This window comes from Notolepis coatsorum (assembly GCF_963971535.1).
Source record: "Notolepis coatsorum genome assembly, chromosome: 6".
Taxonomy (NCBI): Eukaryota; Metazoa; Chordata; class Actinopteri; order Aulopiformes; family Paralepididae; genus Notolepis; species Notolepis coatsorum.
In genome coordinates this window covers 71,588,438-71,614,838 of record NC_140170.1, presented here as the reverse complement: position 1 = coordinate 71,614,838, position 26,401 = coordinate 71,588,438, and the positions used below count along the sequence as shown (strand labels likewise).

The 26,401-nt window shown below is 47.5% G+C and overlaps 1 protein-coding gene across 1 annotated transcript in view; it reads left to right on the top strand.

Annotated features, from left to right (window-relative positions):
- The window catches only part of ell2 (elongation factor for RNA polymerase II 2), a 92,831-nt gene extending 67,965 nt beyond the window's left edge, over positions 1-24,866 (top strand). Inside the window, exons 7-12 of the mRNA XM_084315623.1 lie at positions 4,233-4,305; positions 6,106-7,300; positions 9,776-9,842; positions 12,167-12,338; positions 17,314-17,358; positions 24,331-24,866. Of these exons, the coding sequence (XP_084171749.1) occupies positions 4,233-4,305; positions 6,106-7,300; positions 9,776-9,842; positions 12,167-12,338; positions 17,314-17,358; positions 24,331-24,447 (1,669 nt within the window). The 3' untranslated portion in view covers positions 24,448-24,866. The remainder of the gene's footprint in view (positions 1-4,232; positions 4,306-6,105; positions 7,301-9,775; positions 9,843-12,166; positions 12,339-17,313; positions 17,359-24,330) is intronic.
- The last annotated feature ends 1,535 nt before the right edge of the window (positions 24,867-26,401 follow it).

Sequence of the window (26,401 nt, the reverse complement as noted above, 5' to 3'; positions counted from 1 at the left end):
GACAGATGTATGGAAAGGCTTTTATTATAACATTCGTTGAGGTAAAATCATTATGCCTCATTTAGTCATCCTGCAGAGCACTGGTCTCCTACTCGTGGGCCGCGGGGAGCTAATGTTAGTAGCTTTGTTGTTGTCAACACACAGGGCATTCAGGAAGTCAAAAACTAATGCGCTTGCCGATTGGTGCTAAGAACAGCAGGGCGGGTGCAAGCGTTGTGACGTAATTGGCAGACTCTACTGTCAATCAAAATTATTCTGTTTTCCGTCAGAATGAATGAATGAGAACTTTATTAACAGATTGCATAATGGGTACAATACAGTACAGGAGGATGAAGACCAGAGAAAGACTTTTGGCTTTTTTACATAAGGGTCCTCCATTTTCAATTCATCAAAACATTTAGAGACATACAAATATACAGTAGTTTCATAAAAATGCTAAAATGCTATTGATTGATTGATTTAAAACTTTATTAACATATTGCAGAATGGGTACAGTACAGCTCAATACATACAATTGTTAAGGGGATGCAGACCAGAGAAAGACTTTTGTCTTGTTTACATCAGGGTCCCCCATTTTCAATTCATCATATTTCATATCTAAATCATATAATATCTCATTGCTAAATATATGCAATATATAATCTAATAATCCAATAATCTAAATCTAATATATAATATAAAAATGCTAAATGCATGGGTATTTTATTTTGTCTTTAATGTTAGCTTGCAAACTCATACTGTCTTGGTAAGCCTCATAATGAATTGTTTGGGGTAAAAAAGAAAAACATTGTGATGTGTATCGTGTATCGCCGAAAGGTCAGAAAATATCGTGATATCATATTTAGGCCATATAGCCCAGCCCTAGTTGGTTCATTATAAAAGATACAAACCTGACAACAAAAGCACTTAAATGTTAAAAGGACCACAGTAATGAGGCAGGAGGAACATATTTTTTTGCACTATAATGGTAAAATTGTTATTAAAAAATTTGCCCCTAAAACATATTTTTTGCCCCTAAATTTCTAATTTAGGGGCAAGTGTGCCCCTAGTGAAAAAGCTTAGCGTACAGCCCTGTAAGGTGAGCTTGTAACGTTAACGTTAGTTAGCTATCGTGGTAGCCCCTTTCGTGACTGTGATGCACAGAGTGGGGCTACTAGGGGGCTACTATCGTATCAACATGCCGTGACGTGTAGCTTGCTAGCCGGCATGATGCGTGTGCAGTGCTTTGCCCCACAGGTCTGAGAAGAGGACCTGCACATTTGACTCGTTCCCCAAATTCTTTTACATGCCCCGATTAAAAATGGTTCACGACAGTAGACATAATGCTAACGTTAGCGGGGTAACGTTAGCCAGAGCCATATAGCCAGCTTGGTACTATGACCCGCGACAGCCCACAGACCAGTAGCGCTGCTGTACTGAACAACAGGCTGCCTAGTGGTACATGTAGTTCTTTTTTTTAAGACATTAAAAACCTTATAACTACCTTGTTTCAACCAATTGTAGCTGGTCCATCGAAATCTCTCCGACGATTAAACCCATTTGCGTCTTGTAAGGCGTCCATTTGGATCAAGGAAATAGCTTTCTGCACTCGTCAAACTCCATTGTAGTGGATCAGAAGTAGGGAAAAGTTACCTGAAGTGACGTCACAGCACTGATGGCGTCTGCTAAGCTTTTTCATTGGCTCCATACATGTTATTCGTGCGTGGACCTTTTTAACCCTTTCTGAGTGGAATTTCCCGCGTCAAATGGAAGAAAAAAGAATAATGAAACTACCCATAATTGAAGAGTAAGGTTTAACCTGCAAGTGGGACTTTAAGCTCAGGGGGGGCCGTGCCTTTGCTGTCGCAGCCCCTGACCTGTGGAACAGCATCCCCACCTCCATTAGGCTTGCCCCCTCGACAGATGCCTTCAAGTCTAGACTCAAAACCCACTTCTACTCTGTAGCATTTCCCGATGTACACTGACTCATGCCCTGTTTGCTTGTGTGTCCTCCTGTATAACTGAGATGCGATTGTTGTCTATATTATGTTGTCTAGATGTATCTATGTGTATCTACCCTCTGTCCAGCACTTTGGTTGACATGTCATGTTTAAATGTGCTCTATAAATTAATTTGAGAGGGAGAGAGAGACTCCACAAGATTTCCTGCAGAGTTCTTGAAGTAATTAGGCGGAAAGTAGACTGCCGGCCAGCTGCTCCAGATCAAAGTACAAGGAAGTTATAGGAAAACAATATATTGTTCACTTTGTTCTTAGAGCTTTTTGTGGTTTGGCTTTAATGTAACTACAGTATTAAAGGAACACGCCAACATTTTGCGAAATTAGCTTATCGTCTTCTCTAGAGAGAGAGAGAGACAAGAAGATGGATGCCAGTTTCCTCTCTACGTTCAGTAGAAGGCTATCTGGCTGTATGTTAGCCTAGCTTAGCACAATGAATGCAAGCGGACATGACCGTTTAGCCGTCGGGAGAGTGTTAGTTGGACAATGCCTAGGCTAACCGGCCATGTCCGCTTCCATTCATTGTGCAAAGCTAGGCTAACATGCAGCCAGATGGCTTTCTACTGAACGCACAGAGAGGAAAAACTGGTATCTATCTTCTTGTCTCTCTCTGGAGAAGACTGTAAGCTAATTTCCCCAAATGTTGGCGTGTTCCTTTGAGGAAGGAATCTGGCTCGCGTATCTCCAGAACCGCTCACCTGATCCACTTCACACTTGGCAGGCGTGCTGCTCGGGTCCCAGGGCAGCGCAGCCCGTGTCTCTGGTGCCTCCTTGTGGCCAGATGGTGGCGATATTACTGCAAACTTTACACATTATCTCCAGTACCGTTAATCCGATCGACTTCGCACTTGGCGGGTGTATCGCAGAGGACCCAAGGGAGTGCGAATGTGGTGCCATATGGTGGCCCTGTAACGGCAAACTTTACACTTTGGCATGTGACCTAAGGAAAACAGTTGTTTTTCCCAGCGAGGTGGGAACTGGGAACGTAGCTGTGTTGCTGAAATTTATCGGTTGGGGGGGGGGGGGGGGGGGTGTGTGACAGTGGCTCAGAGGTAGAGTCGTCTGGTAATTTGAAGGTTATTGGTTCGATTCCGGCAGCGTGTCCTTGAGCAAAGACACTTAACCCATAACTGCTCCCAATGAGCATGTTGGCTCCTTGCATGGTCGTCGTCTGCCGTGTGTGAATGTAGAACTTCTCATTTCAGCCTTAAATTAATATCATTATACTTATCGGCAGCAGTAGTCTTTGTTTCCAACATATTAAACGGTTACTGTAGAACTATATTCTGTGAGGCGCAATGTTAGATTGAAGGTATTTTGAATCACTAGTGGAATATTACTTCCGCGGTCTATTAGCAACTCATTGTCCACATGTATACAGATATTTTTGAAAACTACAGATGATTGGGTAAACGGAGCTTTTCGAAAACGCTTTACAGGGTGGAGATTTTTCAGAACTCAGATTTGCCTCCTAAAGGTGTGGACGAGTGAAATTGAGCTAAAACAGAGCTTTTGGAAAACATTAACATGTCCACATGTATATGGATATTTTTTTAAACTGGAGTATTTTCTCTGCAATCAGGACCACGGAGAGCTCCTTGCAGCCTGCTATCATGTCGGGTCATGTGTCGTTGTTGTCGTTATTATTGTTGTTGGACAGAGAGACTTTCTAAAGGTCAGGTCATGCGAATGTGCGTTGTCGTTGTCATGGTGATAGTGACGGAGAGATCTTCTCCAACACTGTTAGTGTGGCACTGGTTCAGCATTATAGGTTCAGCTCGGCTGCTGGACGGGTTTGTTATCCACAGCCTTCTGTTGTCCTCATTTCACCTAGGAAAAGTATAGAAATGTATACCCCCCCCCCTCTCCGACCTCTCTGGATAATGACTTTTAAATTGTGCAAGTACCGCACACACACGCACACACTGGATTACTGTGTTGAATTTTCTAGCTGCCATACGGTAAAGATATTTAGGAAATACCAGTCTCTTTGCACGAGGTCCCTGTGGAGAATATGGAAAGATATATTTTCTGTGATCCCCTGGCGAGTTATGCTTGCTAGTATGTGATTGTCATTGGGCTATTCGGAGTTTAGTCTGTGTTGAAGGTGATCAGTTCACCCTCATGGACTAATTTGAGTTGTTTCCAAAGACTACTATTTTTTTTGTACAGGTGTTTTGATAGAAAAGCAGTAGGTTCTCTCTCCCTCATCGTCCTCCTTTCTTTGCAATTACAGGAAGTGTGGTCTTCCCGCTGAGACGCTTTCATCAAGCGGTTCTCCTAAAGAGAGCGTCCCTGCATCCCCACAGGTAGAGACTCACACCCCAACACCAACACACACCCCAACACACACACACACACCCCAACACACGCACACACAACACCCCAACACACGCACACACACCCCAACACACGCACACACAACACCCCAACACACACACACACCCCAACACACACACACACACCCCAACACACACACCCCAACACCAACACACACCAACACCCACCGACACCCCAACACTAATACACCAACAGCAACACACCAAGACCCCAACACACACCAACACACCCGACACAAACACACACACACACCCCAACACCAACACACACCCCAACACCAACACACACCCACAACACCAACACACACACACACCCCAACACCAACACACGCACCCCAACACCAACACACCCCAACACACAGACACACCCCAACACACACCCACAACACCAACACACACCCACAACACCAACACACACACACACCCCAACACCAACACACGCACCCCAACACCAACACACACAGACACACCCCAACACCAACACACACCCACAACACCAACACATACCAACACACACACACACACCCCAACACACACACCCCAACACCAGGGTTTCCGTTAGAAAAAATTGTTGCCGGTCTCCGTGACCTGCAAGATTTCAATCTACCGGACAAATGAGATTAATTCCGGTCATAGTTTATTGAGCTTTAAAACAATTGAATAAAGAATGTCATCCTCAAGGCATGTAGATTTATAATATTATTACTTAAAACTATAGGCTACTTTTGCGTATACAGTCATTAATATATTCCAAATAAAATAAGTCCCTCGATACTCCGTGCTGCTGCTGACTTGAAATAAAATAGACCGCGTATGTGGGCAGTCGGTCCGACACTAAACAGCAGTCTGTTATAATCACATTTTTATGAGCTAACGAATTCCGTTATATTGGACATTTGTATTAATTATATCAAGCGAAGAACTGAGAAATGTTGCAGAGAGAGACGGCAACATTATCGTGGGTTTGCGTGATGTATATCTCCACCTCCCAACGACTTGGTGCTGGTCATAATGTCCGGTGAAAACAACTCCCTCCAAGCACAACTTGACCACCCGAACCGTACCAAAACAGGCCAAAATTAAATAGCCCATGCGACGAACGATTCATTACATTCGTTTCATCGTTGCTCCACCAAGCAGCCGGTCCAACAATGAAAGCTGTTATCAGCGCGAGCCGGCCGCAGTTAGTTTGCAAGAAGCATCCAGCTGCAGACCCGCAGAGCAGCTTTCCAGGTCTGGGGACCGCACTGTGCCAGCAAAGCTGGTGGGTTCTGTGGGTCTGCAGCTGCATGCCTTCCGCAAATCCAGCAGCAAGCTCTCGCTGAGCGAAGCAACGACAACAAACGCAATGATTGTTTCGTTCATCGCATAGGCCACCCAACTCCAGCCCATCCAAATACAATTCAAATAATCAAACTGTGCCCAGAGGGAACTATTTTCACCGGACACTATGACCGGAGAGATTAAATATGTCGGACTTCAACAGATTTTGCCGGTCAAATACCGGTAATTACCGGCTAACGGAAACGCTGCCCAACACACACCAACACACACACACCCCGACACACCAACACCAACACACCCCGACACACCAACACACCCTGACACACCAACACACCCCGACACACACACACACCAACACACCCCGACACACACCAACACCAACACACCCCAACACACCCCGACACACACACACCAACACAACAGCCACGCAACACCCCAACACCAAAAGCAGTGAGTTGAGTAATTATCGTCCTCGCTCTGTTCCAGAAGAATGTGAATCTGCCTGAAGAGTTCGACTTCATCGACCCCCTGGCGCCCAAGAAGCCCCGCATCGCCCACCTCAGCAACCGAGGGCCCGCCCTGGCCTCGTCCGCCTCTGACGACTGCAGCCCCGGCTCCAAGCGCTCCTCCATCCCCACCGGCGTCGCCTCCGCCCCGCCCTCGCACCTCCCCGTCTCCTCCCACCTGCCCGTCTCCTCCCACCCGCCTGCCCCCTCCCACCGCCAGCAGCCCGGTCCGGGCTCCAACTCCAACTCCCCCAGCACCCCGGAGGGCCGCGGCACCCAGGACCTGCCCCTGGACCAGAGCTCCTCCTGCAGGGACCCGTCGCCCGGCCCCTCCCGCAGCCCCGTCTCCTCCGGCAGGACGCCTCGGGACCGCCACCGCCCTCCCCCCGCCCCTGGGCCCCCCGCCCCGCAGACCTCCCTGACGGTTTCCTCCACCGTCGCCGACCCTCCCTCGCCCAGCGGCACTAGCAAGAAGCCCAAGAAGAAATCCAAGAAGCACAAAGAGAAGGACAAGGAGAAGGAGAAGCGGAGGGCGGCAAGGGCCGAGGAGGAGGAGAAGCGGAGGGCGGCGAGGGCCGAGGAGGAGGAGGAGGAGAAGCGAAGGGTGGCAAAGGAGGAGGAGGAGAAGCGAAGGGTGGCCAGGACCGAGGAGGAGGAGAAGCGGAGGGCGGTGAGGACTGAGGAGGAGGAGAAGGAGAAGCGGAGGGTGGCGAGGGCCGAGGAGGAGGAGGAGAAGCGGAGGGTGGCGAGGGCCGAGGAGGAGAAGCGGAGGGCGGCAAGGACTGAGGAGGAGGAGAAGCGGAGGGTGGCGAGGGCCGAGGAGGAGGATAAACGGAGGGCAGCAAAGGAGGAGGAGGAGAAGCGGAGGGTGGCCAGGACCGAGGAGGAGGAGAAGCGGAGGGCGGCAAAGGAGGAGGAGGAGGAGAAGCGGAGGGTGGCCAGGACCGAGGAGGAGGAGAAGCGGAGGGTGGTGAGGACCGAGGAGGAGGAGAAGGAGAAGCGGAGAGTGGTGAGGACCGAGGAGGAGGAGAAGGAGAAGCGGAGGGCGGTGAGGACCGAGGAGGAGGAGAAGGAGAAGGAGAAGCGGAAGGCGGTGAGGACCGAGGACGAGCCCAGGCCCAAGAAGAAGCACCGTGCTGCGGAGGACGTCGTCCAGAGCCCCTCTAGCCACCAAGGTGAGGCTTCGCCTGCAGCGCTGCTCCCATGCAGCGCGGCAATGTCCGGCACATGTCTAGGTTTCGAAAAGGTTCGGAATTGCACTGAAATTTCTAGAAAGGCTCTGCTGTTCAGTGACGATACACATTGTAACAGATTCTATGGAGATATAAACATTACTTCTCATACTGTATTTGTAATGTTTGTTGTAGCAGAGACTGAGATGAAAGTGGGCATGTGGGCCCTTTTGAGGACGATTTGCCCACCTGCACTTTAGCGACCTCTAGTGGCTCGGGTGTGCATATTTTTTAATACAATATATATATATATCAAATTGAAGGCTTATTTGTTGCCTGTCGATAGCGAATCCGACAAAATCCATTCAGCGGTTCTTGAGTTACATGCCGGTATTTGAGGCTTGTGCAAAGTACACGGTATTGTGCAAAATACCACTCCTGACTCTTGGGGCTCTAGTTCCGTCAATCATTTGGCGATCTCGAAAATCATTGTGGAGGGTTGTAGCCAATGAGTGTAGCTTTCCAATGATACCCCATCTGGGGATGTATGAATCAGGGATCTAGGTGACAAACTAACGAGCAAAGACGGGAAGAGAATGAATTGAAGTCTGAGAAAACTTAACGCAGCAATAAATGGTAAATGGCTGCATTTATATAGCGCTTTTATCCCAAGCGCTTTACAATTTGTTCCTCACATTATACCCATTCACTCACGCATTCACACACCGATGGCAGAGTCGACCATGCAAGGTGCCAACCTGCTCACCGGGAGCAATTGGGGGTTAAGTGTCTTGCTCAAGGACACTTCGACAAGCTGCCTGGGAGGAGCGGGAATCGAACCGGGAACCTCCGGATTACCAGACGACTTCTCTACCTCCTGAGCCACTGTCGCCCCCCAATAAGAGTAACGTTAGACTGTATGAAATGCATGGACGATTTAGATGTTCATGAAGGTTATGCCACTAAAGCCTAGCAATAGGGGGGAAAGCACCACAGGCGGCGTGGAGGAGAGAAACCTCAGATGGGCTGTTCAAAGGGGATCCCCCAACAGGATCCCCCAACAGGATGTCGGTGATAATAGTGTTGCGATTGATGATGGATGGAGGAGGAGCGGGAATCGAACCGGGAACCTTCCGACTACCAGACGACTGCTCTACCTCCTGAGCCACAGCGTGTATATATATATATATACATACATGGTAGCAGTAGTATCTAAGGTACATAACAACATTTTAAAAGGTTTAAATAAATAGAGCTAAGAACAACAACAAAAAAAGGCATAGGCAAGCTGAGGGAGATGTAAAGTGGTTCCATCGTGCCTGTGGTAGTCGGAACCGGTTTGAGGAAGAATAGCCGCTGCTGTCGACGCTGTTGGCCACATCCAAGGACGGTGCAGGGAAGATCATACCACCTTGACCGTCGCACCACCTTGACGGGCCCAACGGGGCGGGACCAGAGAGACGGGGACGGGGGTTAGAGAGCATCATCCCGTGTTCGCAATGGGCAGACATAGGAGCAATAAATACATGTAATAAGCATACATAGTAGCAATATAATCGATAAAACATTTAAGTAATAAATAGAACTAAGAACAAAGAGGCATATGACTACAAGCGCTGGTTTACAGGATGAGATGCAAGAAGATGGCTCGGGGCCATTTGCAACATTGGTTTAACATGCGTGTGTGCATGCCATGTTTATAGTTCCTCTGCTTCAGCTTAATCCAAGCGCTCTAAGTATATTGACATGTCAGACACACTTTACTATACGGCGTTCCAGTCAAATTATCTGGCAGACTTTGGAATCCAACTCGGCATGTTTCTCTGTATCCGTGTGTGTCATCGGTGTCTACGACCACATGCAGTCTGACCCCTGCTGTCCTCTTTCACCCACATCCAGTCTCTCTCCGCCCCATCGGGGTGAGCGTTGTGAGCTGTACGGTGCCTGAACATGTCCATGTTCAGCCTCTCCCTGCTTTGACCATCTTCTTTTTTCTTTTTTACCCGTTAACCCCCCCAGTGTTGATTGGGTGGTTTAAATCTCCTGCCAGGAGTTTGAGGTGGCTCTGTTTAGTCCTAACCTAGGTTAATGGTAGAAAGACATAAATATAGGCAATAGAATTTGATCTGATTTATAAACATGAGAAAAATAAACTGTGTAAACAAAGGTGCAGGTGAGGGTCTGTTATATAATACGTTGCAATAAAGAATTTGAATCTGAATATATATATATATATATATATACTATGAGTAAGAGTAAAAGTAAACCGTATACACAAGGTATCCTAACTGGCATGCTATACTGTACCTCATTAAGTTGAATCAGGTGTGCTGGTGGTAGAATTGAACAACTATGTATTCATGTTGATTTGCTGTCCATATATATATACACTATGTATATATATATATATATTCTACTAATACTACTACAACAACAGGAATCTTAACACATCTGTGTCTGTCTGTCTCTTATCCTCAGACTCCAAAGAGAAGCCAGTCCACTCCACAGACTTCTCATCTACCACTGTGACCCCGGACTATGTAGCGTGAGTAACCCTGACGGCAGTAATGACCAGCCGAGCCCTCCACCCTCAGAACCCACCCTCAGAACCCCCTCAGCATCTACCCTCAGAACCCCCTCACCCTCTACCCTCAGAACCCCTCCACCCTCAGAACCCCCTCAGCCTCCACCCTCAGAACCCCCTCAGCCTCCACCCTCAGAACCCCCTCAGCCTCCACCCTCAGAACCCCCTCAGCCTCCACCCTCAGAACCCCTCTACCCTCACAACCCCCTCAGCCTCTACCCTCAGAACCCACCCTCAGAACCCCCTCAGCATCTACCCTCAGAACCCACCCTCAGAACCCCCTCACCCTCTACCCTCAGAACCCCTCCACCCTCACAACCCCCTCAGCCTCTACCCTCAGAACCCACCCTCAGAACCCCCTCAGCATCTACCCTCAGAACCCCCTCACCCTCCACCCTCAGAACCCCTCTACCCTCAGAACCCCTCTACCCTCAGAACCCCCTCAGCCTCTACCCTCAGAACCCCCACCCTCAGAACCCACCCTCAGAACCCCCTCACCCTCTACCCTCAGAACCCACCCTCAGAACCCCCTCAGCCTCTACCCTCAGAACCCCCTCAGAACCCACCCTCAGAACCCCCTCAGCCTCTACCCTCAGAACCCTCAGCCTCTACCCTCAGAACCCTCAGCCTCTACCCTCAGAACCCCCTCAGAACCCTCAGCCTCTACCCTCAGAACCCACCCTCAGAACCCTCAGCCTCTACCCTCAGAACCCCCTCAGAACCCTCAGCCTCTACCCTCAGAACCCACCCTCAGAACCCTCAGCCTCTACCCTCAGAACCCACCCTCAGAACCCTCAGCCTCTACCCTCAGAACCCACCCTCAGAACCCACCCTCAGAACCCACCCTCCGAACCCTCAGCCTCTACCCTCAGAACCCACCCTCACAACCCCCTCAGCCTCTACCCTCAGAACCCCCTCAGCATCTACCCTCAGAACCCACCCTCAGAACCCCCTCAGCCTCTACCCTCAGAACCCCCTCAGCATCTACCCTCAGAACCCACCCTCAGAACCCCCTCAGCCTCTACCCTCAGAACCCCATCAGAACCCTCAGCCTCTACCCTCAGAACCCCCTCAGCCTCTACCCTCAGAACCCCCTCAGAACCCTCAGCCTCTACCCTCAGAACCCCCTCAGCCTCTATCCTCAGAACCCCCTCAGAACCCTCAGCCTCTACCCTCAGAACCCCCTCAGCCTCTACCCTCAGAACCCCCTCAGAACCCTCAGCCTCTACCCTCAGAACCCCCTCAGCATCTACCCTCAGAACCCCCTCAGAACCCCCTCAGCATCTACACTCAGAACCCCCTCAGCCTCTACACTCAGAACCCCCTCAGCATCTACCCTCAGAACCCCCTCAGAACCCTCAGCCTCTACCCTCAGAACCCCCTCAGAACCCTCAGCCTCTACCCTCCGAACCCCCTCAGCATCTACACTCAGAACCCCCTCAGCATCTACACTCAGAACCCCCTCAGCATCTACACTCAGAACCCCATTAGAACCCACCCTCAGAACCCCCTCAGCATCTACACTCAGAACCCCATTAGAACCCACCCTCAGAACCCCCTCAGCATCTACCCTCAGAACCCACCCTCAGAACCCTCAGCATCTACCCTCAGAACCCACCCTCAGAACCCCCTCAGCATCTACCCTCAGAACCCCTTCAGCATCTACCCTCAGAACCCCATTAGAACCCACCCTCAGAACCCCCTCAGCATCTACCCTCGGAACCCCCTCACCCTCCACCCTCAGAACCTCCTCAGGACATATGAAATGCCATGGTTATATCTGCCCATAGATTTCCACACAGACTGGTGTTCATCAAGTATGTTTAAAGGAACGCCAACATTTGCAAATTTGCTTAGCGTCCAGAGTCGGACAAGAAGATGGATACCAGTTTCCTCTCTGTGCGTTCAGTAGAAAGTTATCCGGCTGCAGGCTAGCCTAGCTTGGCACAATGAATGGAAGTGGATGCGTAGAGGCTAGCTAATCTACTAATCGGTTTTAGGGGCGACAGAGGCTCGGGAGGTAGAGCGGTCGTCTGATAGTCTGAAGGTTCCCGGTTCGATTCCCGCTCCTCCCAGGCAGAGTGTCGATGTGTCCTTGAGCAAGACACTTAACCCCTAATTGCTCCCAATGTCCATGTTGGCACCTTGCATGGTTGCCTCTGCCATCAGTGTGTGAATGTGTGAGTGAATGGGTAAAATGTGAGGAACAAATATTATAAAGCGCTTTGGATAAATATATATATATGATTGTTTTTTAGATCGAGCTCTCTGATCTGTGTTCACAGGAAGTACACGGCATTGTCCTCCATGGATCAGAGGCAGAGCTACAAGGACGACTTCAACTTAGAGTACGATGAGTACCGCGTCCTGCACGGCCGCGTGGAGAGCATCACCCGCCGCTTCACCCAGCTGGACTCCCAGTGCAAGAAGCTGGCTCCAGGCACCAAAGAATACCAGGTCAGGCCGCAGGAGAGGGAGGTCTTACTAGAGGGGGAAAAAACTCCTATATTATCCCGGTGCATTAGTGTTGTCACGATACCACGGTTTTGACTTCGATACCGATTCTAAAACGATACCATGGCAAAAACCATGGCAGGGTATAGTCCCGGCCCTGCAGGGTATAGTCCCGGCCCTACAGGGTATAGTCCCGGCCCTGCAGGGTATAGTCCCGGCCCTGCAAGTCCCGGCCCTGCAGGGTATAGTCCCGGCCCTGCAGGGTATAGTCCCGGCCCTGCAGGGTATAGTCCCGGCCCTGCAGGGTATAGTCCCGGCCCTGCAGGGTATAGTCCCGGCCCTGCAGGGTATAGTCCCGACCCTGCAGGGTATAGTCCCGGCCCTGCAGGGTATAGTCCCGGCCCTATAGGGTATAGTCCCGGCCCTGCAGGGTATAGTCCTGTTACAGTTACAGGCAGTAGAGGGGTCATGAACCAGTTACAGGCAGTAGAGGGGTCATGAACCAGTTACAGGCAGTAGAGGGGTCGTGAACCAGAGTTACAGGCAGTAGAGGGGTCGTGAACCAGAGTTACAGGCAGTAGAGGGGTCGTGAACCAGAGTTACAGGCAGTAGAGGGGTCGTGAACCAGAGTTACAGGCAGTAGAGGGGTCGTGAACCAGAGTTACAGGCAGTAGAGGGGTCGTGAACCAGAGTTACAGGCAGTAGAGGGGTCGTGAACCAGAGTTACAGGCAGTAGAGGGGTCGTGAACCAGAGTTACAGGCAGTAGAGGGGTCATGGACCAGAGTTACAGGCAGTAGAGGGGTCGTGAACCAGAGTTACAGGCAGTAGAGGGGTCGTGAACCAGAGTTACAGGCAGTAGAGGGGTCGTGAACCAGAGTTACAGGCAGTAGAGGGGTCGTGAACCAGAGTTACAGGCAGTAGAGGGGTCGTGAACCAGAGTTACAGGCAGTAGAGGGGTCGTGAACCAGAGTTACAGGCAGTAGAGGGGTTGTGAACCAGTTACAGGCAGTAGAGGGGTCGTGAACCAGAGTTACAGGCAGTAGAGGGGTCGTGAACCAGAGTTACAGGCAGTAGAGGGGTTATGAACCAGTTACAGGCAGTAGAGCGGTCGTGAACCAGAGTTACAGGCAGTAGAGGGGTCGTGAACCAGAGTTACAGGCAGTAGAGGGGTTATGAACCAGTTACAGGCAGTAGAGGGGTCGTGAACCAGAGTTACAGGCAGTAGAGGGGTTTCATTTCCTGATGTCGTTCAGTTGAGATTATCCCTTGAGATGTCTGGAGATTGCAGTGTTTCTATCCACAAGGCACTAGCGGTGTAACGGTACACGTATTCACACCGAACCGTTTCAGTACGGGACCTTCGGTTCAGTGTACCGGACGAATACAACGTTACTTTAACCACTAACGTGTGAGCGGAACTTAATTTAAAACTCCAAGTCCCCCCCCAAAAAATATAACTGGCGCAAAGGGCCTCGTTCAGCCCACACACACCACTGAGAGATTACCTGTAATTTAGCATAGCCTCATGGTTCTCTCTCTCTCTCTCTCTCTCTCTGTGCGTGAGGAGGAATTGGTGCTAGATTGAGAAGGGGCTGTCTCTCTGAGCGAGGTATATAGAACGGACATTCATACACAACAACGTGCCTCCGAACAAGGTGTGATAAACATGAAGAGATATCTTTTTGCTTGGGAAATGGTAATCAAACCATTAGGATCTGCATGACGCTTCCGTCTCTATTCATTATTCAATATCTACAAGTTTTACCCTGAGGGATGATTTACAATCAAGTGCTAAAAATGGAGAAGTAGTATACTTACATTGTTGACGCTAGAACTCCCTAAATAGCGTTGGCATAAAAAAAGAAGGTAGGCCAGCCCTAGTTGCATACAACTTTGTCTCGAGGTTCCACAAGTTGATCAAAATCCAATGTATTTCCAAACTGGGCTTTTAGATTGCTCAGAGTGCAAATCACTGTCTTTGCAAATGATCTTCCATCGCGCCACATGTTGTTGTTACTGCTACTACTGGCACGTTCTTCAGCTCAATCAAAGTGACGTTGTGGAATTCAGGGACACGCGAGAAGAACCAACAGTAGGGCAGCATGTGGTAGTCTACACACTCACAACCAACAGTAGGGCAGCATGTGGTAGTCTACACACTCACAACCAACAGTAGGGCAGCATGTGGTAGTCTACACACTCAACAACCAACAGCAGGGCAGCATGTGGTAGTCTACACACTCAACAACCAACAGTAGGGCAGCGCAACGACCAGGAAGGGAATTGGCATAACGACATAAATTGGGGGATGTGAGCAAATGAGAATAATAACTTATTATTAGTGCTGTCAATCGATTAAAATATTTAATCGCGATTAATCGCATGATTGTCCATAGTAAACTCGAGATTAATCGCAAATTAATAGAATTTTTTTAATCTACCTTAAACAGATCTTTTTCAAGTTACAAGTTTTAATACTCTTATCAACATGAGTCAACAAATGCTTGCTTTATGCAGCCATTTAACACAAAAGGATGACCCTCATGCATTGCAAATTTGCATCAAATTCAAAACAGAGTGATGCACAAAATAACTTAAAAGAAAATAATAATTTAAAACAATGAATAAAGTGTGCATGTAATAATAGGGGAAAGAAAACGTTAGGAACTTGTTACATTCAGATTCAGATTACTTTATTCGCCATTTCATACAGGTACAAAATGGAACGTGTTTTGACATTACAGTGCATACTTTTTTCACAATTAAGAACAATACAACAGTAAATAAATAATTTTAAGTAAAGTGCAAGACAGGACAGAACAGTGAGACAACAATAAGACTGTGAAAGTGCGGTGGTTGGGGACATGGATACAGTGCAACACAAAGTTGAAGTCCAGAAGTCCAGCCCTAGCAGCTCGCCATAGAGGGGGCGGGGGAGCAGGGGGACACCTGACTCGTTTACCAGGCGAGCTGCTGAGGGGAAGAAACTCAGTCTGTGGCGGGACTTTAGTGTCTTGGGCAGCCGTAGCCGCCTGCCGTAGGGGAGCATGGTGAAGGGCTGAGTAATTGCACACACCCCCCCTCTCTCTCTCACACACACTCTCTAGCTCTCTTTCTCTCTTGCCCCTTCCTCATCTCTCTCACCCCCCTCTCTCTATATATATATCTCACACACACACACACACACACACACACTTCAGAAACAATCAATAATACACCTGAGTGAAGTCTAGTAAAAAACCTTTTTTCTTAAAAGTTAATCGTGAGTTAAAAAAATTAGTGGCGTTAATAGAATCTGGCGATAACGCGTTAATACCGCGTTAACTTTGACAGCCTTACTCATTATACATTTAGCACTATGTACATCTACAACCTCTGCATTATCGTGCTCCTCAATATGTAAATAACTTGCTTGATCAGAACCTCATCGTCATACTCCACACTGGAATTGATTGCTTATCAGGAATGCATGCTCTTGCATATCCCCCTGAGACACACTTGCAGGCTTCTCTTCTACACATTACATCAGGGAGATCAGTGCATGGCCGGCTACCTTTTAGCATCCCTGATGCAGACTGGGGTTCAACGCCTTGCTCAAGGACACCGTAGCAAGGATGGGCACATGTGATGGAACCTGTGACTCTCCCCTGGTTATGAGACTATCTCTCTAACCACCGAAACACCCTAGTTGACTCTGTGCCAACTCCCTCTCTATATAAGCCAGATGTGATGCTAGCTCACATCTGAGACAGCGTTTTCCAAAGCAATCATCTGTTGGGGTCCAGGTGGCCAATTGCAATATATTAGTCGTGATAAAAAATGTAAATTGTGGTCTAGAAGATGAGACCAAAATCATGCGCCTTTTGGTACATATTGCTGAATATAGTACTTATTTATAACTGCTATATGTATGATGATTGCACTGAACAATTTGTTTTCTTTATAACTAGTATGTTATGATGAGAGTGAACTGAACAGAATTCAGTATGTATTTATAGCTGGTTTATTTGTGATAGAGTGCACTGAAAAGGATTGGGGTCAATTTACTTATAGTTCAATACATTTCAAATGATAAATTTCACCACAATTCACGCACTCGTGCTTCTCTTTTGAACAGAAAAATGTAAGCCATTCCGTGTTCCAACGATATGTCTCTGAATAGACGCCTGTGCACGGAATGTTTGTGTAGTTCTGTCTTCCAACATGGCTGCCTGTAACATAGTTATTAACAGTTGCTACATGTTAGTATATGAGAAATATACATTCTCAACAAAAATATAATAATTTGGTGTCTATTACTGAGCTTGTAAACAAGTCACAGTAGAACAGTAATATCATGCTTTTCCAGTGTTTTATCTGCTCTACCACTGCACATTGATTGAACATATACCCTGTATTGTGTAGTTTGTATAGATAGAATATACGTTGTGTATTATGTTTATAGTTTTGTTATAGTTTTAGTCTATAGTTTATTCATAGCTTATTTAGTTTATAGTTATAATAATTATAGTTTATATAGCTTATTTAGTTTATAGTTAGTTTGTATAGATGGAATATAAGTTGTGTATTTAGTTTATAGTTTTAGTGTATAGTTTATATTTATAGTTAGTTTGTATAGATAGAATATACATTGTGTACTATGTTTAGTTTAGTTAATAGTTTAAGTGTATAGCTTATTTAGTTTATATTTATAGTTATGTTTATATAACTAGAACTATGTTTACAAATCTACTACGGTTGAGGAGCCGGGAAAAACAAGCACTTCACGTTTTTCTGAATGCGTGTACATTTAAAAAAGCTGTGACAATAAAAGAATCTTAACAGAAATTAGGCATTTTCTTTTGAAGTGGTTACCAGTAGTTACAGGCAGCCATACTGGAAGAACAACTACACAAACATGCTGTGCAAGACCTCTGTTGATGATAATGATGAGACCATTACGTCTTACTGAATATATCCCCATTTCAATCTTTACAGGAGGTACATGAAGAAGTCCTGAAAGAATACAAGAAAATGAAACAAGTAAGGAATCATCCCACCTGGCAGACATCTGTAGACTCTTTATGAAGCATTAAATCATCTATATAGTTCATGAAGGGCTTGGTTAAGACCATGAAGGAGTCTTCGTTCCATGCGATACCAGAAGGCACTTAGTGAAACACAGCAGGTTGTTGTGGGCGACACATTGTGTACAGTATGTGTTTTTTTGTGTGCAATTTTTTTATCTTGCAAATCTGATCAAAATAGTCTATCTTCTATCCTCAAGGTTCATCATGCCTTTGTTGCTCTGAGGCTCCTGAACTCCGGTTCACCCGTTCAGTTTGTGCAAACCTCTTACCAAGCACCAAAATCGGGCCGCCATGCACGCACGTCGCGGCACTTTGCGAGCGTCTACCGGCTCGGGGCTGCATTTTCCGCCCAACATATAATATACCATTCTGAACATCTATTTGCCGCAATTCAAACGTCTCCTCACTCGACCAATTCCATGCAATGAATCAATATCATATTGTTTCACCTGCTGTTGTTGCTGCCAGGTGGTCTGTTTTCACATCTCGCGCGAATCGAGCTGCACTTAAGATTTTGTATCGATATGAACCGATATTTTTACGTTGCATCGATCCTATTGGATTATTGATAATTGGATCGATGTATCGTCCCACCCCTAGTAACAGAGCCGCAGCCAACTTGAGCACCGTAATGTAGAGCTACAGCCAACTTGAGCACCGTAATGTAGAGCTACAGCCAACTTGAGCACCGTAATATAGAGCTACAGCCAACTTGAGCACTAATGTAGAGCTACAGCCAACTTGAGCACCGTAATATAGAGCTACAGCCAACTTGAGCACCGTAATGTAGAGCAGCAGCCAACTTGAGCACCGTAACATAGAGCTACAACCAACTTGAGCACCGTAACGTAGAGCTACAACCAACTTGAGCACCGTAACGTAGAGCTACAACCAACTTGAGCACCGTAATATAGAGCTACAGCCAACTTGAGCATCGTAATATAGAGCTACAGCCAACTTGAGCATCGTAATATAGAGCTACAGCCAACTTGAGCACCGTAATATAGAGCTACAGCCAACTTGAGCATCGTAATATAGAGCTACAGCCAACTTGAGCACCGTAATATAGAGCTACAGCCAACTTGAGCACCGTAATATAGAGCTACAGCCAACTTGAGCATCGTAATATAGAGCTACAGCCAACTTGAGCACCGTAATGTAGAGCAGCAGCCAACGTGAGCATCGTAATGTAGAGCAGCAGCCAACGTGAGCATCGTAATGTAGAGCAGCAGCCAACGTGAGCATCGTAATGTAGAGCAGCAGCCAACGTGAGCATCGTAATGTAGAGCAGCAGCCAACTTGAGCACCGTAATGTAGAGCTACAGCCAACTTGAGCACCGTAATGTAGAGCAGCAGCCAACGTGAGCATCGTAATGTAGAGCTACAGCCAACTTGAGCACTAATGTAGAGCTACAGCCAAGTTGAGCATCGTAATGTAGAGCAGCAGCCAACTTGAGCATCGTAATGTAGAGCAGCAGCCAACTTGAGCACTAATGTAGAGCTACAGCCAAGTTGAGCATCGTAATGTAGAGCAGCAGCCAACTTGAGCACTAATGTAGAGCTACAGCCAAGTTGAGCATCGTAATGTAGAGCCGCAGCCAACTTTAGCACCGTAATATAGAGCTACAGCCAACTTGAGCACCGTAATATAGAGCTACAGCCAACTTGAGCACCGTAATATAGAGCTACAGCCAACTTGAGCACTAATGTAGAGCTACAGCCAACTTGAGCACTTAAGGACTTGTTAAAGTGGTGTCCTCTGTCCCTCTAAGGGCTTGTTAAAGTGGTGTCCTCTGTCCCTAAGGGCTTGTTAAAGTGGTGTCCTCTGTCCCTAAGGGCTTGTTAAAGTGGTGTCCTCTGTCCCTAAGGGCTTGTTAAAGTGGTGTCCTCTGTCCCTAAGGGCTTGTTAAAGTGGTGTCCTCTGTCCCTAAGGGCTTGTTAAAGTGCAGCATGTTAAAGTGGTGTCCTCTGTCCCTCTAAGGGCTTGTTAAAGTGGTGTCCTCTGTCCCTCTAAGGGCTTGTTAAAGTGGTGTCCTCTGTCCCTCTAAGGGCTTGTTAAAGTGGTGTCCTCTGTCCCTCTAAGGGCTTGTTAAAGTGGTGTCCTCTGTCCCTCTAAGGGCTTGTTAAAGTGGTGTCCTCTGTCCCTCTAAGGGCTTGTTAAAGTGCAGCATGTTAAAGGGGAGATGAAGCATTGAACAATAATTTCCCTGTTTTCGCCATGGGCGGCGCCATTTTAGATGGTGACGTCACGGTGTTGGTTTGGTGTATACACTGCTGGTTAGCTGCCTATAGTAAACATGGATTGTCGGGTCAGTCGGTAAATAAAATGTTGCCTACCAAACAACGGGACCGCTGTGGTTCTTTTTGTATTGCTCCTGGCTGTTCAAACTAATTTTACCGTGTGAAAGAGAGAGGAAAGTTGGTTCATTTCCACAAACTACCAGTGAAAAAAACAGTGTTGTTGGCACGTTGGCTGGCTGCACTGAGGCGGCGCGATCAGCCTGTTGGACAGGGAATGAAGATCTGCAGCGAACACTTCATTGCCTCGGATTATATTGTTGTTGTTGTCCAGAAGACCACTAATCAGCTGAAGCCCGATGCGGTTCCCTCAGTCTTCGACAGACAGACCGGCGCAGGCAGTTCAGCGTCACGGAGCATTTAGCCTGCTGGCTACCTAGCTCCAGTTCAACCAGCGTCGTGGGGCATTTAGCTACCTGGCTACCTAGCTCCAGTTCAACCAGCGTCGCGGGGCATTTAGCTACCTGGCTACCTAGCTCCAGTTCAACCAGCGTCGCGGGGCATTTAGCTACCTGGCTACCTAGCTCCAGTTTAACCAGCGTCGCGGGGCATTTAGCTACCTAGCTCCAGTTCAACCAGCGTCGCGGGGCATTTAGCTACCTGGCTACCTAGCTCCAGTTCAACCAGCGTCGCGGGGCATTTAGCTACCTGGCTACCTAGCTCCAGTTCAACCAGCGTCGCGGGGCATTTAGCTACCTGGCTACCTAGCTCCAGTTCAACCAGCGTCGCGGGGCATTTAGCTACCTAGCTCCAGTTCAACCAGCATCGCGGGGCATTTAGCTACCTGGCTACCTAGCCGGGATTCAAAGCCAACTAGCCGGCTAACCCAGCTTGCTAAATGCTGCATGTAGCTAGTTAGCTGAACCGTAGCTAGGTAGCCAGCAGGCTAAATGCCCCGTGACGCTGGTTGAACATGTGCGCCGCCATTTTGTTGCTCACGTCACGTGTTGGTTTGGTGTATAACACTGCTGGTTAGCTGCCTATAGTAAACATGGATTGTCGGGTCAGTCAGTAAATAGAATGTTGCCTACCAAACAACGGGACCGCAGTGGTTATTTTTGTATTGCTCCTGGCTGTTCAAACTCATTTTACCGTGTGAAAGAGGAAAGTTGGTTCATTTCCACAAACTACCAGTGAAAAAAACAGTGTTGTTGGCACGTTGGCTGGCTGCACTGAGGCGGCGCGATCAGCCTGTTGGACAGGGAATGAAGATCTGCAGCGAACACTTCATTGCCTCGGATTATGTTGTTGTTGTTGTTGTTGTTGTTGTTGTTGTTGTTGTCCAGAAGACCACTAATCAGCTGAAGCCCGATGCGGTTCCCTCGGTCTTCGACAGACAGACAGGCGCAGGCAGTTCAGCGTCGCGGAGCATTTAGCCTGCTGGCTACCTAGCTCCAGTTCAACCAGCGTCGCGGGGCATTTAGCTACCTGGCTACCTAACTCCAGTTCAACCAGCGTCGCGGGGCATTTAGCTACCTGGCTACCTAGCTCCAGTTCAACCAGCGTCGCGGAGCATTTAGCCTGCTGGCTACCTAGCTCCAGTTCAACCAGCGTTGCGGGGCATTTAGCTACCTGGCTACCTAACTCCAGTTCAACCAGCGTCGCGGGGCATTTAGCTACCTGGCTACCTAGCCGGGATTCAAAGCCAACTAGCCGGCTAACCCAGCTTGCTAAATTATTATTATTCTAATTTGTGACCTGTCCTGTCTAAATGTTTAAATGTTGAGCGATTTGCAGTGTCTTAATTTCCCACGGGATAATAAAAGTATTTCTATTCTATTCTATTCTAAATGCTGCATGTAGCTAGTTAGCTGAACCGTAGCTAGGTAGCCAGCAGGCTAAATGCCCCACGACGCTGGTTGAACTGGAGCTAGGTAGCCAGGTAGCTAAATGCCCCACAACGCTGGTTGAACTGGAGCTAGGTAGCCAGGTAGCTAAATGCCCCACGACGCTGGTTGAACTGGAGCTAGGTAGCCAGGTAGCTAAATGCCCCGCGACGCTGGTTGAACTGGAGCTAGGTAGCCAGGTAGCTAAATGCCCCGAGACGCTGGTTGAACTGGAGCTAGGTAGCCAGGTAGCTAAATGCCCCGCGACGCTGGTTGAACTGGAGCTAGGTAGCCTGCAGGCTAAATGCTCCGCGACGCTGAACTGCCTGCGCCTGTCTGTCTGTCGAAGACCGAGGGAACCGCATCGGGCTTCAGCTGATTAGTGGTCTTCTGGACAACAACAACAATATAATCCGAGGCAGGGAACAAAATAAGCACACGCCATTCGCCAATGGCCTGTAGATTTTACGTCTGGCGACTAAAAATAATAGGTCTGCCCGCCATCTGGTGTGTAGTTCATATCGATACTCTTATTTTGAAAATCCTGTGCGGGTCTCATTTCCGCCCCAAGCGCAGCGCCAGTCGTAATATCTGGGCTCCGGCAGCTAGCAACGTTCAGGTTCATATGATACTCTTATTTTGAAAAACCCTGTAGCAACTCCGCGAGTCATATGATATCCGCCCACTCCGTGTTTCTTTGAAAACAGAGCAGCGTTAAACAGAGCAACGTTAAACACAGCAGCGTTAACACAGCAGTGCGCCTACAGACTCAAAATAAGTCTGTGGTGTTTTTTTTTCTTCTCACGAGTCCAATGCATCTACATGCTTTGCACCGCCGCCATTCCTTTATGCCCTCATCGCCCGAAATTAACGTTTATGTACCAATCACTACAACGTTAACGTAAGCTAACAAGCTAATCCTGATCAGACAAGGCAGAGCCATAGTGAACAGCAGACAGTGTGGACTGAGGAAAGGGAAATGGGGGGGGGGGGGGGGGGGGGGGGCACTCTCCCCTTCCCTGTGTGTGTGTGCGTGCGTTTGGAAAGACGACTAAGTCACTAGTCAGGACTCAGGACAGGAGTATATTATCGTAAACTGAGGATTACTGAGGATGGACAGATAATGTTGATATTCAAATATAAAAAAGTTTCGAGAGGAGTGGAAGTTTGAAGACAGACTACAATATGATGCGGGGGTGGTGAGTTGAAACACAGTGTGTGTGTGTCCCGACCCCACTTCTATGTTTCAATAAATTATTTGCATTTAAAACTTAATGCTGTCTCATTCCTTCAGTCCACTCAAAATTATGCTAATATTCCTTATGTTGTTTATGATATTAATTGAAAATAGCATATGAGAGCATTATAGTAATAATAACGCATGGCGATATACTAAAAAGCTATTTATAATTTTTGGCTGGTAAAAAATCTGCCCGGCTGGTAGTTTTTAAAATCTACCAGCCAAATGGCTGGTAAGTCAAAAAGTTAAGTTTGTTCCCTGCCGAGGCAATGAAGTGTTCGCTGCAGATCTTCATTCCCTGTCCAACAGGCTGATCGCGCCGCCTCAGTGCAGCCAGCCAACGTGCCAACAACACTTTTTTTCACTGGTAGTTTGTGGAAATGAACCAACTTTCCTCTCTTTCACACGGTAAAATTAGTTTGAACAGCCAGGAGCAATACAAAAAGAACCACATCGGTCCCGTTGTTTGGTAGGCAACATTTTATTTACTGACTGACCCGACAATCCATGTTTACTATAGGCAGCTAACCAGCAGTGTATACACCAAACCAACACCGCGACGTCAGCAACAAAATGGCGGCGCACATGTTCATAAATGCTACATAAATGGACATAACAAATCGTTTTTTCTTAGAAACGCCTTATTTTTATAACTGATTTTTTTTTCTGTGGTTTATCTAAATACTAATTTGATGCTATGACTATGTTTATATCGCTATGCTTAATCTCCCCTTTAAAGTGGTGTCCTCTGTCCCTCTAAGGACTTTTTCATTCACATATTCATACTAAAATACGGTCTAAAGTATAAGTATGTTTTTATCGTTTTCTGCAGCTTTCTCCAGAACGTGATTTATAGCCCCAAATGCATTATATTGATGATCAAATACAGTTTGTTAGCAATCGGCGCGAGATAAAAATTTCAAATGGACGTGCTTCTAGAAGTTACTACTTATCATCTGATGTCGACCGGATGGGGGGGGGGTCGTTTATAATTCCGTGGCCAACGTTAGATGATTCATCTAGTGTGGGTGATATAATCATCAGAGCAGTTTATATCGAACACGTTAAAAAATAACGCTGAATCTTACCCCAGTCTCCTCGGGCCGTTGGGCGATGAGCGTGGAGCAGAAATATTCCTATTATGGGATGTAGAAATATGCGATCCATCTCCAGGTTGTATAATAGTATATACGTCCAAATCATGTTGTTTATCGAGTTATTGGTAACGGATTGCTATCCATTGCGTCTAGCTCGAGTCCTGGGACTATTAGCGAGTGATCGGACCGAATTGGAATGAGCACCAGCTTCCATTTCCTGTTTCCTGTCTGGGCGATCGGCCACCAGATGGCGCTCTTGAACCGTTGGAGAGTTGAGAGGGGATCAACAGTAGATCTCAAGTCTCCGGGGGAGAAATATGATTGCGATCACAGATTTTTAAAATATTGATATCAAAGACGTGGTACGGCGTCTTTGGCAGAATGAGCATGGCGAGGAATGACGTGGTAAGGTGTTTTTGGCGACCATAGTGTTAAAGTGGTGTCCTCTGCCCCTCTGTCCACAGAACAGCCCACACTTTCAGGAGGAGAAGCAGCGCTGCGAGTACCTGCACAACAAGCTGGCCCACATCAAGCGGCTCATAGCTGACTTTGACCAGCGCAGGGCCCAGGGCTGGAGCTGAGAGCACAGCGCCACCTACCTGCCGCCCACTACACCTCCACCATCAGTGTTCAGAGAGAGAGAGAGAGAGAGGGGGGAGGGGGGATCCAACTGGCTCTTATTTATTCACACCCCCACCCCACCCCTCTGTCACTGCCTCCGCGACCACGTCCCTCCGTTACGTTTCCCTCCCCATTTCCCTTCCTTCCTGTTTCCTTCTTGACTGCTTACTTTCCTTCCTTGCTTCCTTCTTTCCTACCTACCTTTTGATTCCACAGGCTGCGTTGCCTGCAATTGTGAAAAGGAAAGAAATCTTATTTTCACTTTAACCTTTAACTGCCCCCCCCCCTCCCCTCCTTTTTTTTTCTTATTGGTTTGACCCAAAGCTCCTCTGGGATTGTCCTCCACCAGACCAGCGGAAGGAGCCACGTGCATGTACAGGGGGAGGGGTACAGGGATAAGGGCGGAGGGGGGGTACAGGAATATGGAGGGGGGGTGGGTACAGGGATACAGGGAGGGTACAGGGATACGTAACCCTTCTAGCCTTTGAAGGACTTTATCTCAAGACACAAAAAAACAGAAAAAGAACAAAAAAATGTAAAGGTATTTTTGAACAGCAGAGGAAATATTAACATGTATTTAAGAGAAAATAAGAGGGACATCTATTTATTTTGGGACTGGAAAAGAGAGAGGAGTCCACAGATGATTTATTGTTTAAAAGAAAGTTTTATCTTTTGTCAAACAATGCAAAAAAATACTAAAAGATACCGTGGGCCTTATGTGTTGGAAGCCATTTTGCACGCGATCCATTTCTCGTCTCAATCGGCCCGAGATGGCGTCCTGCCTCGTCGACTCCCCTCCCCCCCCCTGCTCACCACGCTACTGTACTGATCACACGGTGCTGCTAACATGTTACTGTACTGATCACACGGTGCTGCTAACATGTTACTGTACTGATGACACGGTGCTGCTAACATGCTACTGTACTGATGACACAGTGCTGCTAACATGCTACTGTACTGATCACACGGTGCTGCTAACATGCTACTGTACTGATCACACGGTGCTGCTAACATGTTACTGTACTGATCACACAGTGCTGCTAACATGCTACTGTACTGATCACACGGTGCTGCTAACATGCTACTGTACTGATCACACGGTGCTGCTAACATGCTACTGTACTGATGACACGGTGCTAACATGTTACTGTACTGATGACACGGTGCTAACATGTTACTGTACTGATGACACAGTGCTAACATGCTACTGTACTGATCACACAGTGCTGCTAACATGTTACAGTACTGATGACACGGTGCTGCTAACATGTTACTGTACTGATCACACGGTGCTGCTAACATGTTACTGTACTGATCACACGGTGCTGCTAACATGTTACTGTACTGATCACACGGTGCTGCTAACATGTTACTGTACTGATCACACGGTGCTGCTAACATGTTACTGTACTGATGACACGGTGCTAACATGTTACTGTACTGATCACACTGTGCTAACATGTTACTGTACTGATGACACTGTGCTGCTAACATGTTACTGTACTGATGACACAGTGCTAACATGCTACTGTACTGATCACACGGTGCTGCTAACATGTTACTGTACTGATCACACGGTGCTGCTAACATGTTACTGTACTGATCACACGGTGCTGCTAACATGTTACTGTACTGATCACACGGTGCTGCTAACATGTTACTGTACTGATCACACGGTGCTGCTAACATGTTACTGTACTGATCACACGGTGCTGCTAACATGTTACTGTACTGATCACACGGTGCTGCTAACATGTTACTGTACTGATGACACTGTGCTGCTAACATGTTACTGTACTGATGACACTGTGCTAACATGTTACTGTACTGATGACACGGTGCTAACATGTTACTGTACTGATCACACGGTGCTAACATGTTACTGTACTGATGACACAGTGCTGCTAACATGTT